General features: G+C 42.7%; 1 protein-coding gene across 1 annotated transcript in view; it reads left to right on the top strand.

The window, feature by feature from the left end:
* Positions 1-2,862: 2,862 nt before the first annotated feature.
* GORASP2 (golgi reassembly stacking protein 2) overlaps positions 2,863-18,892 on the top strand; it is a 33,926-nt gene continuing 17,896 nt past the window's right edge. The window contains exons 1-2 of the mRNA XM_067549260.1: positions 2,863-3,015; positions 16,065-16,145. Coding sequence (XP_067405361.1) covers positions 2,953-3,015; positions 16,065-16,145 — 144 coding nt within the window. The 5' untranslated portion in view covers positions 2,863-2,952. The remainder of the gene's footprint in view (positions 3,016-16,064; positions 16,146-18,892) is intronic.

Below are 18,892 nucleotides of genomic sequence, written 5' to 3'. Positions count from 1 at the left end.
AGGAAAGGTACCAATAAGAAGCATCAGGAAGAAAGAGTGTCACATTCTGGGACGCAAATCCAGACCTGTGAGGGGCTGTGTCATCACCTGCCCTGTAACCTTGGGTGCCTCACAGTGCTTTGCTATTGTAGCTCCCAAACACAGTCACTCACGAGCAGCCTGCCAGAATGCAGGTGAGACCCTGAGTCTCTGTGTGCTAGAGAGCCCTATTTCAGCAGCTTTGACCCCAACAACCTGTCTGCAATCCCACAGCTCCACTCTGGCTTCCACCAGCCTTGGTTAAAACTTGCAGGATGACCCCAACACACGCCCAGTCCTTAATTTCCCCCAAAACTGTGTGGCCTGCAATGTCCAGCCCTCTCTGGGACAGTTCAGAGAAATAATAGGCTCTGTTTGTTACTTTAGAGACACAAGAACACATCACAGCTTATTGACTTAACTGGAGTTAAATACACTCTTCCATTTAAACACAGCACTGAGTTGGTTTATGGTAAAAATGAAATAAATGTATTCAGAAAAATATACATAGGATTAAGTGAGTTCAAGTATAAGGAAGTATAAGTTCAAGTATAAGGGGTCACCTCAGCTGACTCCTCTCAATCCGGAGTAATGGCTCTACTCCAAGGCTCTCCCGAATAGCTGAGCCCCTCACCCTCTCTTGGAGAGTCACCCAGCCACCCTCATTTCCACTGCTTGTACCCGTAATCTTGGTCATTACCCAAAGTTCATGACCATAGGTGAGGATGGGGACATAGATTGACGTGTAAATCAAGAACTTTGTCTGAAAATTTAGCCCCCACTTTCACCACCACAGATTGGTATAGCGCCTGCACCACTGCTGCCACATTAATCCGCCAGTAGATCTCACAGTCCCACTTACCATCGCTCGTGAACAAGACCCATAGATACTCAACTCTTCCACTGAAAAAAGCTGCAACCCCAAGCTGTCCATGGAGAGAACACTATTTTCTTCCAGGAAAGAGCCATGACATCTGATTTGGAGGAGCTCATTCTCATTCTAGCTGCTTCAAGGTCGGCAGCACTTATTGAAGATGTAATGGTTCCCAGATAATACCAAATTGGGGGATTTTCAGATATTTGAGAATTCAGTCCTCTTCCAATCCTTATTTGCCAAACCACTACTCCCTCTTCATTTAGTTTACTCCTCAACACTCTTTTTCACAATACTAGCAAGACATGAACCAACATTTAAAAAAACCAAAAACTTTTAATTGAAACATCAGGATGAAGGCTATACATGTACTTTGTCCTTCCCCAGCATTGGAGAAGAGGAACTGGAGACAGTGTTTGTAGACAACATTCAATGAGTGTAGACATGAAAGGGAGAAAGGAGATTGGATGGTAATTGGAGAGACAGGTGAGGTCAAGGATGGTTTCATTTTAAGCTGGGAGAACCTAAAATGTTTGTGTTGTGAGGAGACAGAATGAGAGAAAAGGAAGGGGTGGGTATGATGGAGGTCAGGAGTAGGATGACCACCCATCATCCCTAATTGGGCGGGACAGTTATGAAACACACATTTCAAGTCCCGGTCCCAGGTCTGAATGACTCCCATTTTGTCCCACATTCCCTGTGGCGCTGCTCCATGCCCATCCAAGGCTCAGGAGTGGTGCCAGCCTCTTCCCAGTTGGGGCCTAAGGCCCACATCAACCCCCCTGCCATGAGACCCTGCCCCTCCCCCCAGGTCCTACACTAGCCATGCCAGAACCCAGAAGCAGGAGAGGGCAGTAGCAAGAGCAGTCCAGGGAGCCTGGGCCGCTGTGGGGAGCTCTGGAGCCCCAGACCTGCCACCTGCCTTGGGCATCACACCCCAGAGGATTGGGACACTGGTGGGGGGCTCCTCTTGGGAACCCCAGCCCCCCACCCAGGGCAGGTGGAGGTTCTGGAGCTCCACAGCGGGTGCAGGCTCCCTGGGCAGCTCTTACCACAGCTGGGCTCAGGCTGACTTGGTCCCTGGTGGGGCTGCTCAGCTCACCAGGGGCCTCAGTGCGCAGGAGAAGAGGAGCAGGAGATGGGGCCATGTTGTGGGCGGGGCTCCTGCATGTGTCCCCCCATGTTTGCATTTTAAAAAGGTGGCGAGGTCATCACCCTGGTCAGGGGAGGGCTGGGCCCGCCGGGGTCACTGGCTGGGGCAACGGAGACCAGGCCAGCGGCCAGCCCAGCCCTGTGCAGCTGAGCCGGGCGGGGCAGGGAGCCAGCAGCAGGGAAAGGTGAGCGAGGAGCGGGTGGCAGGGCGGGCGGGCGGCAAGCAGGGAGGGAGGGGATCCCGTTTCCCCCCACGGCCCTTTCCAAGTGTGTGTGGCCGGCGCCGGGAGCGGGGGATGGGCTGGGCGGGATGACGGGCTTCTCCACGCCCTGCGAGGCGCCCAGGGCTCGGCCGGCAGAGGACAGCAGCGAGCCGCGCCTGGCTCCGCCTCAGCCTTGCTGCGGGCGGGCGGGCGGGCTGGGAGAGGCCGGTGTTCAGAGCCCGCTGGGCACAGAGAATCCCTCCCCCGGCCGGGCAGCTCCTTCCTTCCGGCGTCTCTAGCGGGCGCGCGGCTTCGTGACAAGCGGGTCCTGCGACGGCCACCGTAAGGCGTTTTCTCTCGTAGAAAGAGGATGGTGATTGGTGATGACGTTCCTTCCCGTTCTCTTCCGGCTGTCCCACAAGCCACCGCGGAGCCCATCCCCCCTCCCTTCCATTCCGGGGCTTGGGAGGTGCCCGGCCTCCGGCCCAGTAGGTGGCGCTGTCCCATGAGCAGACGGCTGCTGCCTCTGACTCCCAGCATTCCTCGCGCGTTCCTCTCTACCGCGGCGGCGCCCGCGCGCACCCGCCCTCTGAAGGCGGGGCGGGGCGGGGCGGGGCTGAGCTGAGGGTGCGACTGCCACGTCTCTACAGTGCGGCGCTTTGTGAGGAGGGCAGCGCCGCCTCCTCCGCCGGCCGGAGCCGAGCCATGGGCGCCTCGCAGAGCGTGGAGATCCCCGGCGGAGGCACCGAGGGCTACCATGTACTGCGGGTACGCGCCGCGCCGCGCCGGGGGCAACCCGCCGGGCCGGGCCGGGCCGGGGCCGCCGCTCGGGTGTCTGTCACGCGCGGGCCTCGCTTCGCTGGGGACTTTGGTAGTGGCCGGGCCGAGGCTGCAGGGTGCGGGCGGCCCACCTGCGCCTGGTCCCCTCGGGCGGCGCCGCATCGGGCTGGCTCTGTGAGTTACTGCCTCGGGCGTCTCGCCCGCCCGCCCGCCTCCTGTCCCGGCCCAGGTGCGGTGGAGCCGCCGGGAGGGGCCTGCTTTCCGGGGGCGGGCGGAGGGGAAGCGGGGGGCTGCAGGAGCGATCTGTCTCCCAGACTTCGCGGCGGTTCCCTGATGTCCGTGGCCGTGCCACACGTTGCCGGTTGAGTTTAAAACACGGTCTGTGACTGCGAGGGCGATTCCAGGCACTGCTTTTTGTTTGTTTAATGGATCTCTAACTGCCCCCCGCCACCCAGTTTAGGGTTTGTTATGGCTTGGCCATGTCCAGCTTCAGCGACATTAAGCGCATCTACCTCTTCTGATACTACCAAAGTACATAAAGCCATCTGCGGTGACACTGAGCACCCAGTTGTTGTGCATACTTTGAGAACTCCATGTCCTTCCTATTACTGCAAAAGCAATAGGAGAATAAAACGCTAGTGATACAAAAACGATGAAACATCACAAATTCTGTTGTTTTGATACTATATCTAAATTACTGCTGTAGCAGCTCTTGGCAGGATAACTAACCACTTACCCCTTGCTTGTACTTCATTGTGTAAGCAATGCATGATGTTATGCTCCCTTTGGGGTTGTGTTCAGAGACATAGACAGGAAGCAACAGGAAAAAAGATGTTTACTGTGTTAAAATCTTAAAGTGTAGTCCTAACAGGTTAGCTGGTTGAGGTGAACCCTAGGCTCCTCCAGCCTTAATTCAGCCAGTATAGTATGTTCTAAAGAACAGTTTATTTGTCTTGAATAAAGTGTTAGAAGATGTTCATTAGATCAAGATTGCCATCTAATATCTTGCCTCTAAGACCCATTTACATTAGGGAAACTTTCTAAATACTGACTTTCCCACTATTGATAATGCCAGAAACCCTAGTGTGGATATGCTACTGGCATTTTTAATGCAGTCACATAGCTCTGTTCAGGCCAGGTCTAATGAACACAATGTTTAAAAATACTAGCAGGATGGCTGCCCAAGAGCTCCCAATATTGCAAACATCAGTGCAGCTGAAGAAGGATTAGCAATGGTGGAAAACTTTTTCAAAAAGGCCCTGTTTTCATAAGGGAAGAAAACTGTCTCTTTTTAACACTCAACCCACAACATTGTATCATTTTTCAAGTTGTCTATTTAGTTATGGCATGCTTAGCAGTATGAATATGGAGTCATATTCTCATACAGCTTTGAATCTTGGTTTATTTTATTAATTGTGTTTCCCTTAATCTTAGCCTTTTTATAGTGTTTGCCATTCTTTTCACAATTTAAGGCCATTCCTTTCCTTAGGCAAGACAACAGTCTTTATTTTCTCTATAATGTAATATATAAACTACAAAGAGGCAACACAAGGGTATAATGTAGTTTGGACAACACAGTAATTTAGGTGCCAAATTTACATAGCATAAATAAGAGAAGGTGGTGCTGGGGCAAAGAAACATGATCTACTTATATATACCTTCAAGGTGCCATTGTACATTGAAGACCGGAATTAATCTCAGAAGAAGGGAGAACATGGAGAGAACGTTTGTAACACAATACACAACTGCATGCTCCAAAACATTCCAAATATTAAAACAGAATGTTTCCACTTGCCTGTTCCCTTTTAGGCTAGTTTATACTCCAGAGGGTTCCTTAGTAGCTGTGACATCACCAACATATACTGCATGCTAAATTGTCAAGTAGAGAAGTGCCAGTCATTTGTCAAGACAAGGCTGGATATGCTATGACCACAGGAGGGTAGGGAAGGCTGAATAGGCTTATTTCTTTTCCTAGCCTGTTGGCATGGGGACAGCACTTATCTTTAAACTTGATATTTTTATTAGGTCTATTTGTAGACACTTGTAAGGATGGTAGTGTTTGTTATCTTAGAAAGATGGGTAGCCTTACTCTGACTTCACTTGTCCTTTCTTGCCGTAGTATTGTGCTTGTCTTAGTGTTTAAATAATTACCCACCGTTCTAAAGATGAATACACTGAGTTTCTGATAGAGGGTCTTCTGGCAAATTTGTGTCTGAATTCCATAATTCAGATCACTCTGTTTTGGTTAGCTGTTACAGTTTAGATTATGCTTGTATGGGTTTATCAGATACTTAACTAGAAATTGACTATAGGATTTTTAAAATTTAATTGCTTTGTTAGTAATGTGACTTGTGTGGGCTCTGGCAGATCAAATTATAAGATTAAGAAAAGTGGGAGAGCTACAGATTGTATAACAAAGTAACTTCCAAGCAGAAAAGGAAACTCTTGATAACTGCAGCTGCAGTTTCTTAGTTTCCCTTCATTTTTCTCTCTTCCCCCCCCCCCCCAAAAAAAAAAAAAAAAAAAAAAAAAAACCCTTTGTTGCTTACGTTCATTGCAGTGTGTTCAAATACAATCTTCCACTGGACCATTGACACTATCGAGAGCATACCAGAAACATGGGGCAGTTCTGAAGATGGCTTTTGTCCCACATACCTGGTACATTGGGCAGCACTGTAGCTGTTTGCTGGAATTATTGTGCTATGAACATTGATACAATGAGTAGCTACTATGCACAGGGTTTAAGAAATGTATCCGGCAAATGCAAGATAGTGGTAGATAAGAAAGCAAACTTAATCAACACTAGGATTTTTGGGAAATCTTACTTTAGAACACTACCACTGATGGTAGCAACAGTGGCAGGGTATGCTTGCTTTTGCTTTTACTAGAATTCTGTTCTTTTCATAGATGGGAGTAATTCAGATATGCTGAAGGTTAATTTATGAGAGACTTATAGAATTTCTGACTGATATAAAGGGGACTCGTATTATTTTGTTCAGTCTACTTGTGGAATATACACCCTTAAAAGAATGACAAGGGATTGAAATCTCATCCATTGATATCTTTCACTATATATATGGCTTACACCTTTGGATATGATCTCATTTAACTTTCCTGTATAGCTACCTGAACAGATCTAACCCTGCTTATCTTAGAAACGTTGAAGGTAAACTTGTCTTACAGGCTGGTGTTGTGTGTGAACTCTCTCCTTCAGAACTAGTACTGAGCCAGTGCCCCAGTATAAAGGAGGTGTTAATAGAAGTGTATGTTGAATACTGTGCTAAGCAAGGGTCATTTTTCAGAAGAACTGTAAAAAAAACAAACTGTACATTTTCTCATGAAAGTCCTGTGGAAAGCCCTGGGATACTGGCCAAATCTCAGTTAGGGTAATTGTGTTCTGCACATCAAACATTCTATGCAGGGTTCAAACAGATCTATGCTTCATTTCTCCTAATGAAACCATTTATATTTTAGTTCAGACAGGCTGTTGTGTTTCTTGCCGGAGGTGGTTGGAATTTGAGAGGAGGATGACTGGTACGCTCAGTATGGGAATCATTCTTTTAAAAAACAAAACAAAAAAAAACCCCACATGCTTTAGGATCAGCCTAAAATGAAGGCCACCGTATAAATATCAGGCACAATTTGGGTGGATTGATTTAAATCAAAGTGATTAAATCATGATTTAAATCACCAAGAGAAAATCATTGTTTCCCACTGGTACTTCTTCACATATTTCTTAAACAATGGTGCAATCTGATAATAAAACATGTTAATTTACAACTCGATACAGCATTTTACAACATCTAGAAGGGTATACTTTTTTTTTGTTCACAGTTTATTACAGCTTTCACTGCCACTTCTTTTAAATATTCTGTTGTGTGGGCATTTTCCGATGTATCTATTGTTTCTGAAAAATATTCAACCCCATTTTCTGTTGTCACACAGGCACATGTTACTGGATCATTGTGTACATTACTCCACTCACCAAGGCTTAAACTGGGAAATTTCCCCTCAGTATTTCTTGCACAGTGGTCAGGTTCCTTCTCATACACTGTATCTAGCAACCTTCCACCAATGTCTGCTCTGCCAGTTGGAGTGTAGCCTAGTCGTAAGGACTCAACCATGTCAATGAAGTGTTTATTGTTAACAATGCAAAAAGGAGAAATTATGGCATAAATGAACCGAGCAGTCTTTTCATCTATGGTGGCTTGTTGGTATTTTCTGGTCCTTACTACAAACCCATCCCTGGTGGTGGTTTTACTGGATGAAATCTTTTGCTTGCTCCTGATACTTTGTTGCCTGAAATACATTTAGTTGCAGCACTGCTGCTGAAAATACCAAGGGACAACTCTGAAGTTGTTGCAGATAGACAGTCACAGTCAAAGTCTCCTGTGCTTAAATGGAATCCTGAAACAAAATTCAAAAATGATTTTGAATAGTCATTCTTCTCACTCTATTATTCCGTTAATCATTTACATTTCTTTCAGTAAGTATGCAGATCCGATTCCAAATTACCAAAAAAGTTAAGACTGACTGCACTTAGAGTGCACTTAATTTTGGAGTAAGCCCCATAGAACTCACTGGCACTTCTGGGAGGAAAGAGGATCCAGGGAACTACAGACCGGTCAGCCTCACCTCAATCCCTGGAAAAATCATGGAGCAGGTCCTTAAGGAATCCATTTTAAGGCACTTGGAGGAGAGGAAGGTGATCAGGAACAGTCAACACGGATTCACTAAGGGAAAGTCATGCCTGACCAACCTGATTGCTTTCTATGATGAGGTGACTGGCTCTGTGGATGTAGGGAAGGCGGTGGATGTGATATACCTTGACTTCAGCAAAGCTTTTGATACTGTCTCATACAGTATTCTTATCAGCAAGTTAAAGAAGTATGGGTTGGATGAATGGACTATAAAATGGATAGAGAACTGGCTAGAGCATAGGGCTCAACGAGTAGTGATCAATGGCTCCATGTCTAGCTGGCAACCGGTCACAAGCGGAGTTCCCCAGGGGTCGGTCCTGGGGCCGGTTTTGTTCAACATCTTTATTAATGATCTGGAGGATGGGGTAGATTGCACCCTCAGCAAGTTTGCGGACGACACTAAGCTGGGGGGAGTGGTAGATACCCTGGAGGGTAGGGATAGGATACAGAGTGACCTAAACAAACTGGAGGATTGGGCCAAAAGAAATCTAATGAGGTTCAACAAGGACAAGTGCAGAGTCCTCCACTTAGGAAGGAAGAATCCCATGCACAGCTATAGACTGGGGACCGACGAGCTGGGCAGCAGCTCTGCAGAAAAGGATCTGGGGGTAACGGTGGATAAAAAGCTGGATATGAGTCAGCAGTGTCAAGAAGGCTAATGGCATATTGGGCTGCATTAGGAGGGGCATTGCCAGCAGGTCACGGGAAGTGATTCTTCCCCTCTATTCGGCATTGGTGAGGCCGCATTTAGAATATTGTGTCCAGTTTTGGGCCCCCCACTACAAAAAGGATGTGGACAAGTTGGAGAGAGTGCAGCGGAGGGCAACCAAAATGATTAGGGGGATGGAGCACAGGACTTATGAGGAGAGGCTGAGGGAACTGGGCTTGTTTAGTCTGCAAAAGAGAAGAGTGAGGGGGATTTGATAGCGGCTTTTAACTACCTGAAAGGGGGTTCCAGGGAGGATGGGGCTAGGCTGTTCTCGGTGGTGGCAGATGACAGAACAAGGAGCAACGGTCTCAAGTTGCAGGGCAGGAGGTCTAGGTTGGACATTAGGAAAAAGTTTTTTACTAGGAGGGTGGTGAAGCACTGGAATGGGTTACCTAGGGAGGTGGTGGAATCTCCATCCTTAGAGGTTTTTAAGCTGAGGCTTGACAAAGCCCTGGTTGGGATGATATAGCTGAGGTTAGTCCTGCTTTGAGCAGGGGGTTGGACTAGATGACCTCCTGAGGTCCCTTCCAACTCTAATATTCTATGATTCTGTTTTTTTGAGAAAACACGTATAGGATGGGGTTCCCTTGGGAAAGCTGAGTTATGCTGAAGTAGAATAGGGAATAAACTTATGGCATCACCATTATGATCCGTGGCCATGATGTTCCAAAATAAGGAGCATTATGTAATATAAAATAAGAAAATGACACCCAGTGGCAACTGACAACTCTAGCATTTACTGCAGCTTTCTGTATGGTATATTTGGGTGATAGATTCTAAACCTAGTTAACTAATTAAACTAGCCATAAGGATTAGCTAAGCTAAACTTTTTTCCCTAGGAACATCCAACATAGCAAACAGCTTGGGAATTTACTTGTTAAATCACACTTATACTGAAAGGTATAGAGAGAGTCTTGAAGAATGATGCATTGCAAAGTGAATTATTTAAGTTACTAGCCAGTTGATCCACATTGTTCTTCAAACATATCCACATCTTCGTCCATATCATTTTCTATCAATAAGCAGTTTTCGTTATGATGATTCATTCTTGCAGCTAGGCCGTGCATCTACTCCTTGCACTGCTTATACTTGACACGTTTTCCTTTTTTTACCCAGGAAAGGAATTTCTTCAAAATATTCCCAGATAGGGTCTCTCTTACAACCAGAAGCCATGACAGCTTTTCTGTGGCAAAAGTGTGGTGGAATATAGGAAGCTATGTGTGTATTGAATAATGTCTTCCCTTTTTCTTTCCAGTCCACTCCACTGTTCCTTTCTACTCTGCCTCTGTGTCTCTGTCTTCAAGAAAGTGTCTTAACTAATTCCTCTGCCTTGCTTGGCCCAGCTCCACCACCACATAAGCACAGAACAACAACAATCCTATCCAGCCTGTGTCTGTCTTTGTACATATGACTTTAGTTTGCTCAGAAACTGAAAGCCCAGAACTTTCAAGAAGCAAGAGCTGGTAGTTAGGCTGGACAGACTAAAGCCATTAATTCACTTTTATGAGACTGTAAGTGTAGGTTTAGCATGTTTGTGATGAGATTTAATTGTAACTGTTTTATTTTTTAAACGAGAAATTTAGTATATGATTTAAAAAAAAATTTTAAATAAGATTTTTTGTGTTTTTTTAAAATCATTGATTTTTATCCACCCTTCAATTTCAACCCATCTGTAAAGCTGCAAAAATCAGTATTGGTTCATAGGCTAGTTTACTTCTCTAATTGAAGAACACTAACAAATTGTTGACTGTTTCTATCTTCCATGTAGTATAATCCACTTTGTTACTGAAGTTGCACTCTTGTTTATACGTGACATATTTTGTTTCTAGTCATTTAGGCACCTCTTATTTTTAATTAAATTTTGGTATAGTATCTTCAAACAGCAGAATTGAAATATATTTTATTAACATTTGTATGTAATGTCTGTAGAAGCATGTAAAAAACTCAGGATAATGAGGTTTGGCATAATTATGGAAGTCTCATCACTATGTAAATTCAGTTTATAGGCTCAGGCAGACATGATTTTTGTATTTCTCACTATTTTTTTTCTTTGTTGCTAGCTTCTTTGCTACTGTAGTCAAACTTTGGTATAAAAATTCTCTTTAAATAGTACATGACCTCAGAATAGAATGAAACCTCTGTCCATGTTTTTATATAGTTGGGAGTTTGGATTAATGCAATGTAGGAAGAATAAAATGGAAATTTTTCACAGCAGTAATGGAATGGTTTAGTTACAAACGTGTAATATACAGTGACTAGAAATATTGAAGAGCTTTTTCTGTTTAAAATATTTTTTCTAAAATGAATGTTTTAAGGCCCATATCTTGCAATGAGCTCTGTGCAGGCATAACTCTTGACTTCATAAACGAACTTGCTGAGGCCTAAAATTTTAAGTTTCTTGTTAATTTACACTGAACCATGTCTTCCCTTAGCGCAATATTTTTTAAATAAGTGTGGGGAAAGTATGAAAAGCTGAACTGTGGGTGCCTCCTATTATGGATTCAGTTAGATAGGGCCATAGGGAGGGAATGCTGCCTCATGAAACTATACCTGTTTGGCTACTGGGCTATAGAAGGCTTCATCTCTCTCAATTAGATGTTGACAAATTAGAGCAAATTTAGAGAAGAGAAACAAAACGTGATTGATAGTGTTGGTGAGAATGATGGGATTAATTTATGAAGAAAGTTCAAAAGAAGGTAAATGTCGTTTGGACGGATAACTAAAGAGAAATAAAAGTTAAGAATAAAAAATGTTTAGAATGGCCCTAAGGGTTGTCTAGGAGTCCCGAGAGGAAATAAGACAAAGATATAGTATTAAGATGAGTATCGGGGGAAATTGCCTTATGTTGGGACCTATAGACTATGAAATAATCTCCCAAGAAAACCGGTGGAAGCACCATTATTCAGGCCATTTAAAACTAGACTGGAAAAGTAGGATACTTGGCAAAGGGATGGCTAGATCTAAAATGCCTTTTGTATTTCTCTTTCTGATTCTTTTAAAAGAATACTAAAATCTTATGGTGGTTCCTGCTTCTTCTGCTATATTTAGTGTAGTATTTTAATTATAAGCCTTATTATTAGTGCACCTGGAAAAAGAAATATAGGCATTTGAATTTATTCAGCACTCAGGCATGAAGAGAGGGAAATGAACTGTTCACATGCACCTAAGTGAGAATCATTGCCAGGAGGTTGTCTTTCTAGAACTGTGTAGGAGTATACTAAAAATTGTATTGTAACCTTTTTTCTTTTTGTGGTGGTGAGAAAATCCTCACCTGTGATAAGTTTGTTGCTGTATAACTTAAAGTAGTTAAAACTTTTGGGTTAAATTTCCTTGTGTTGCCCTTAAACTAAGTAATCTTTTCCCAAGTATGATTTATGAACCAGCCTTTTGGGAAATTTCTCCTCTGATATGCCCTTTAGAAATGGAAACATGCTCACATTGGCCATTAGCTTTGTATTTGCTGATTATATAACATGCCCTTAGATTTGTTAATTTATTAACACCATTCAGACTAACAACCTGCACCATTTATTTATCTCTAGAACCTCTCCCCAGTAATGTTTGTCTTGTTATTGGAATGCCTGCTGCCTCTTTTCATTGGAAATAAAGTGAGGCTTCTAATTTCTTTTGGGCACTCAGCTAATTAAGACAACTGTGTATTCAGTTTTGATCAATTATACATTCATTTCTGCATTTTCAAATTGAAATGGAGGGTAAATGTCTGAAAATAATATTATCAACATTTTATTACAGTTGCTCTGTATCCCTGCATTAATAATCAGTTTGGATACTGTTGTATTGATTCAATTAATTTCTTGGTAGCAATAAAGATATTTAAATTGGCCTCAAATGGATTACAGGTTACTACTACTAGATTATTATTTGAATTACATAATACAGCAAATGATTAAATTTATCTGCAACTGAAAAAAATGTGTTAGCTGGCTCTTGGTTAAGCTTATTGAGATGGAGCTTTGATAGATGTTCAGTGATTTCCTAGTCAAGGTAGTGTGAAGAATAACCATTTTTTGGCAGAGCATTGTGAGATCTAAGACGGTACTCGATGGCATTTCATTTTGTCACACGAAAACTTTGCCATAACTGATCAATTCCAAAATTTCAGGGAGTGTTCTAGGGCTCAATGGCCAGAAAACTCTATTGATTTTGGTGGAAATCTGGAAAATTGAAAGAGGTTGGTAGGGACACAGAGCCCCTGGAATCTGGTTAGCAATGGCAGCAGTTTTAAATACCTCTGTAATTGTCTGTAGATCAAATAAATGTTTGCTGACAGTCATTACCACATTCCAACTTAATTACCTCCACCCTCAGCATCAACTCTGCTGATCCTTCCAATAGTTTAAAAACGTTGACAACCTGAAAGAGAGGGGGAAAAATATGAGACTCGGGGAAGGGGAGAATAGGAGTGCACCCAAAGCCCTTGGCACGTGGGATGAATGAGGGACTTTGGTCTGGGGCGGCACACGCAGCCCTTGGCATGGGGGGCACTCAGAATCCCTGGTTGGGGGGAGTATGGGAGACCCTGGTGTGGAGGAGGAGGTAATGGTAGCCATGGAGGAAATGAGGGGCTACACACCTCCTGGCAGGATGCGATAGGGAATTCTGGTACCGGGGCATTGAGGGGCATTCAGAGTTGTTGTCATGGGGGAAGGAGAAATGGGAGATCCATCACACTGGTGTGGGGGAAAATGGGAAATGGAAGAAGGGTCATGAAGGAGTGCATGAAGGAGGGGGCAGTGTGTTGCAGGGAGTCCCTGACATAGAGGAGACAGGGAGGGTGGCACACAGGGAGCTTGTGGGTGGGAACAGGAAAGCAAGGAGCTTGAGGTGTGTGCAGTGTGCTTAGCCTACAAAAGGAACAAAGTGTGTGAAACCCTCTAGTACTTTTTAATTTCCTTTAATTTAACATGTCAATGGAGAGGGTCGGGTTTTGACATTTCACTGTAGTTTCATGTGGGGTGCTAACTAGGGTGGATTGATTTTAAATCACTAATTTTCATCATGATCTCAGTTTGTGGTGGGGAGAGGTCTATGGATGTTAGGAACAACTTTTTCACTAGGAGGGTGAAGAAGCTCTTGAATGGGTTACCTAGGGAGGTGGTAGAACCTCCATCTGTAAAGGTTTTTAAGGCCTAGCTTGACAAAGCCCTGGCTGGGATGATTTAGTTGGGATTTGTCCTGCTTTTAGCAGGGGCCTGGACTAGATGACCTCCTGCAGTCCCTTCCAACCCTAATCTTCCATGATTTAAATCAGCAAGAAGAGAATCTTGATTTAAATTGTTGTTTTTAATCTTGTTTTGCATTTGTACTTTTTAGTTACTTTCCTAAAGAGAGGCTTATTGGTTATATAGTCATTAAAACATGTTTATTTGCAACCAGATATAACCTCTACACTAAATTTGGTACTACTTTTTGCTGTCCAGGATGATATACCCCTATATAAGCAATTATATAATTTAACATACATTTGTTCTTAATTTTTACATTTTATTGTATTAGAAAATGGTGAATGATGCATTTCTTACTTACTAGATGATTTTTTACTTGATTTGTGTCAAGCTGCATTTGGGAGGAAATTGGATTGCAATGGAAAATACACAAAAATAGCTTTTAAAATTTTTATTAGTTAAATAAAACTACCTCAAATGTGCTGGTTTCATGAGGAAAAAAGTACATTTATCAAAACATTTTCAGTTAAAGCTAAGGAAGTATTAAGTGTAGGTTGTGAATTGACAGATCTTCAGAGATTTAGGTGTCTAAAGATGCAGATATGTATCTAGTGGAATTTTCAAAAGTATCTCACCTGGTTAGGTGCCTAACTCACATTGAAATCAATCAAGAATGCTTAACACATTAATTCAGAATGTAACTGCCTAAATAAATGTGTATAGTGTACATCGTCCTGATTAGCAAAAAAGTATTATCAAATTTAGTGTAAAGGCTATATTTGGTTGCAAATCAACATGTTTTTAATGGTTATACCAACCAGTGAGATAATGGGAATTAGGCACCTAACTGGCAGAGGAACTTCTGAAAATCCCAATAGGCCTCTGTTTGCATCCTTAGGTGCCAAAATACCTCTGAAAAATGTCCTCATGTCCTTCATGTATTTAGAATTAGTAGCGCTCATCCTCCTCAGCCAAACCGGTGGTGAGGGAAAAATTCCTTCCTAGCTCCCCCTAGAAAGTTGCTGCTAGTGCAATGCCTGGTGCAGATCTCAACCAAACGTGGTATTTTGCTACCTCAAGAGGAGGGAGGGACAGTGGGTAGGTGCTGCTCCGCCTGGTTCAGAAAAAGGGGGCTTCTCCTGCTGGGCTTGCCCCTTTACAACTCCCCAGCCCTTCCAGTCCCTGGGGATGCTGACTTCCCCTTTTGCAGCAGCTTTTGAGCCTCTCTCCCTACCCCACACCTCCCCGCCCGTAAAGCACTATTCCCGCTCCCCTGGCAAGCTAGGCAGTGCCTCCTCCCCGACTCCTCCCTCCTCCCCCAACCTCCCCACTTAAAAGTGGATGTGGTCATTCGAACATTTCAGGATGTAGATCTGGTGCTAAGACAGAACAAGCAAAGTCCAGTAATATTTCTGGAAATATTTTGAAAATTTTGGTTAAAAAGCAGGATTAAATAAGCATAGGCTTTGAATCCTAATCTTACCAGTTAGCTAGAGATATGTACTGTATTTACAATTTATCTGTAGCAGAAGGCGCATAAAATTCAATATCTGTGAGAAATAGGGATGTCAAATATCATTTAAATTATTCAAATTATATTGGTTAAACGTTTAACTGATATAATATTTTACATCCCTAGGGGTTTGCTAGGGGTGCCTGGGGGCTGGATGGGGGCATCCTGCTATGCTTTGGCCCTATCGATCACCTGGAGTGGGCCCTCCAGAGCCAGGGTGCTGCTGCCCCTGGGGATCGCCACTTCCCAGCCCACAGAATGGGGCAATAAGGCACCTCTGCACCCTGCCCACCCCTTAAGCCCATCTGCCCCCCTGCTGAGCTCCTGGCCCTGTCCCAGGACCAGGGACACCCCCCCCCAGACCCTTCACCCAGGCACACCTCAGCCGCTGCCGCCTAGGTCACTGCTGCTGAAGCTGGCACCGGCACAAAACCCGTGAGTCACCAGGGCGCTCCCCTCTACATGTGCAAGCACGTGTCCCAGCCCCACCACACCATCATACCTCCCTGCAACAGCCCATACCTGCTCACCCCCCACATGCACAGCCCCCTACCTCCCATGCAGCAAATGGTTAAACAGTTAACACAATTTGTGGACAGAAAAATTAATATTTACAGGTTACCCGTTTAACCATTTGATATTATACATCCCTAGTGAGAAATAGTAGCTACTTTATGTAACTGATTTCCCAACAAATTAATGAAGTATTTTAAGTCTGAGAATTTTTCCCAAGAAGTTATTTTAAGGCAGTACAAATTTTGAGACTCAACTACTGTACTTTTGAGTATTGTGAGAAATATATCAATGGTTTCTAAAATTACATGGTTTGCAAATAGTAGAAGTTAATAGCTGTAAAATACACATTTTAATACCCATAGAATAGTAATTTTCCACTAAATCCCCCTCTGTTATAAATTTCTTTTTGATAGGTACAAGAAAATTCACCAGGACATAGAGCTGGACTGGAGCCATTTTTTGATTTTATTGTTTCTATTAATGGTTCAAGATTGGTAAGTTCATTGCCTTTTTTAACAGTCTAGTAGCATGTATGCAAATAGGTTTTCGTGGTAAGAGTCTATTTGTGCTAAACTTTGAGTTTACATTTTACTTGAATTGTTTTATTTAAATTGGCAAATCTAAATTCTTGAAAAGCTAGTCTCAAGTCACTTAGCTTGACTTTCAGCGAAATTTAAACTGGAGAACAGCATTTGTCTTGATCAAAACCAGTGTGGATTAATTTAAATCACCAATTGAAAAGCTTCAATTTAAATAATCCTTTTGTACTTCAGTTATTTTCTAAAGAAAGGTGCATTCTTTTGGTTGACATAACCACCGAAACATTGTTGATTTACAGCTCAATAGAGCCTTTACGCTAGATTTAGTACATCTTTGAGCTACCTAGGAGGGTACACAATAAGGATATACATTTATTTAAGCAACTATACAGCTTATTATTTTCACATTCCTATTAATTATATGTTTTTGTGTTAGAAAATGGTGATTGGAAAAATCTATTTAAAATTTTTTTTGAAAACGTTAATTTTTTTTATCCATCTTGATCAAAACTGTTAGACTTCAGTAGCTTGACATAAAAATGTTATAAAACAGGAATGAAGGCGAATGCGATGATCCAAGCTGTCTGTCTTCCTCTGGGGTGGGGTCCCTTCCCATACTAATTGAGCTTGAATCTTCGGGGGGCGAGGAGAGTGGGTGAAACATACATTAGAGTCCCTCTGGCACTTGATTTTGGCAGGGTGGAGGAGGAAGGCCTGGCCAGATCTCACCTAGATTCCTCAAACATGGGGTTTCTGCTGCCAGAGCTAAGTTTAATTAGGAGGAAAATAGGAATACTTGGTCTCCTTGAACTCACTTTTCCAGATCTGTGATTTGATCCTGGCACCTCCCTTGTGGTACAGGCCACTTGCCCTGATAGGGTAATAGGTCCTGTGGGACATGCAGGACAAATGGAACTTTCCAGAGAAAAGATCTTATGCATTCTACAGTCACTGAAGTGAATCTTGTACACTGTTTTGATGCTGCTGCCATAAGTAAAGAAGAACTGCACAGGTGTTCCTCTCTGACTTTGAGATAGCAGTTGACTGAAGATCAGAACTTCTAAAAGGAGACAGATGGCTCTACTATGCCTGCCCTCTCTTCCAGGGTTTGTAAAGCAGGATAGTATAACAGCATCTACGCAGAAGACATTCAAACCTAGGGGGGAAATAACAAGGAGTTTCTGTGATCAAAGTGCAGTTCTGGTTGCATTTTACATCGGTCCAAAGCAAGCAAATAAAATAGGCGCTTGAAGTCAGTTAACTGGAAATATAATTCTAAAAGTTTTCTGATCCACAAGGCTTGTTTTTGGAAATGGACACCATATACTGACATTGTATTGTAAATGCCAACATTTTTCAGCCTTGAACTTAAGATGTCTAAGATTATTGTTTACATCTGGAAGGGCTAGGTTTTGGCTACCGAATTCCTATTTGTAACACCCTGTTTTTAGATATGGAACCCTTTTTTTCACCAAAACTTTTAAGAACAATTGTTTTAAGCCAAGTCATTTTGGCTTCTAGTGTTTTTAGCACTTATTTGGAGCTAGATTTGGGGTCAGTAATGTGTCCTATTTGGTTTTTGAATAAACAAATTAATATACATTTTTTGGACTGTTTCAGATCCTATAGCAGTGATACTTAGATCTCAGCGGTTCTGGAGCCAAATTAGCAATCAGAATTACCCAAAAGAGTCACAGTAGTGTGAATTCATTGCTTCATTTACTATACTACTCTTTATTCATATTTAAACAGTATGACAGGAAATTCTCTCTCTCTCTCTCTCTCTCTCTCTCTCTCTCTCTCTCTCTCTCTCACACACACACACACACACACACACACACACACACACACACACACACACACACACACACACACACACACACACACACACACACACACACACACACACACACACACACACACACATTCTCACAGCAAAATGACTGACCAAATATTATTTTATCAACTACAGCTCGTTAATAATATAGTAAAAGCATCCTGAATGGTTAATAATTAAATCAGTGTTTTAATATCATGTGCTGCAAAGAGTCACAAGAGACCCATTAAAGAGGCGCTTGCGGCTTTCAGCCTCAGTCTCGCTATCACTGTCCTGTAGCAACACTGGTCGATCTAGAAAATGTCTTTTTTAAAAGCTTGCTTACTTTCAAAAGTCCAAAAGAAACTATCACTCCGCACTTCTGGAGTAAACAAAAGGTAAGTTTATACATTGTGTTGAATGCCCCTGTCTGTTACTCATGTTGTTTTGCTTGTTCAGCACTTTAACCCTACAGTTAAAGAGTTTTGTATAAGAAGTAGTTGGAAGCTTAATACTAATTCACCATGATAAGTTTTTGTATTTCATAACACAGATCATTGCTTACCAATGCCAGATTCCTACCACATTAAAGCACAAAGAATTAATTTCCTTAATTTTGAATTGCTTATGTTTGGATGATTTGTGTGTTTAAAAATCAAGACAGTGCTTGAGGTATGTTTCTTACTGTGACTTTAGAAATTAAGGAAATTACTTGGTAGGAAACTCTGAGGAATTGAAAGTTTGTAATATGAAAGCAACTGTAGAGAAATCCAATAAATTCCTAATCTCTGAGTTCTCTATATGACCTTTGAAAGTTGGTGCTGTAGAATTGAATGCTGCTTTTGTTAAACATCATAAACTTTACTTAATTGATTTGTATGTGTTC

The sequence above is a fragment of the Emydura macquarii genome, unplaced genomic scaffold (assembly GCF_026122565.2).
Source record: "Emydura macquarii macquarii isolate MOO-44397 ecotype Brisbane River unplaced genomic scaffold, CSIRO-AGI_Emac_v2 contig_1253, whole genome shotgun sequence".
Classification (NCBI taxonomy): Eukaryota; Metazoa; Chordata; order Testudines; family Chelidae; genus Emydura; species Emydura macquarii.
The sequence above is the reverse complement of the archived record's forward strand: the minus strand, read 5'-3'. Positions and strand labels throughout refer to the sequence as shown.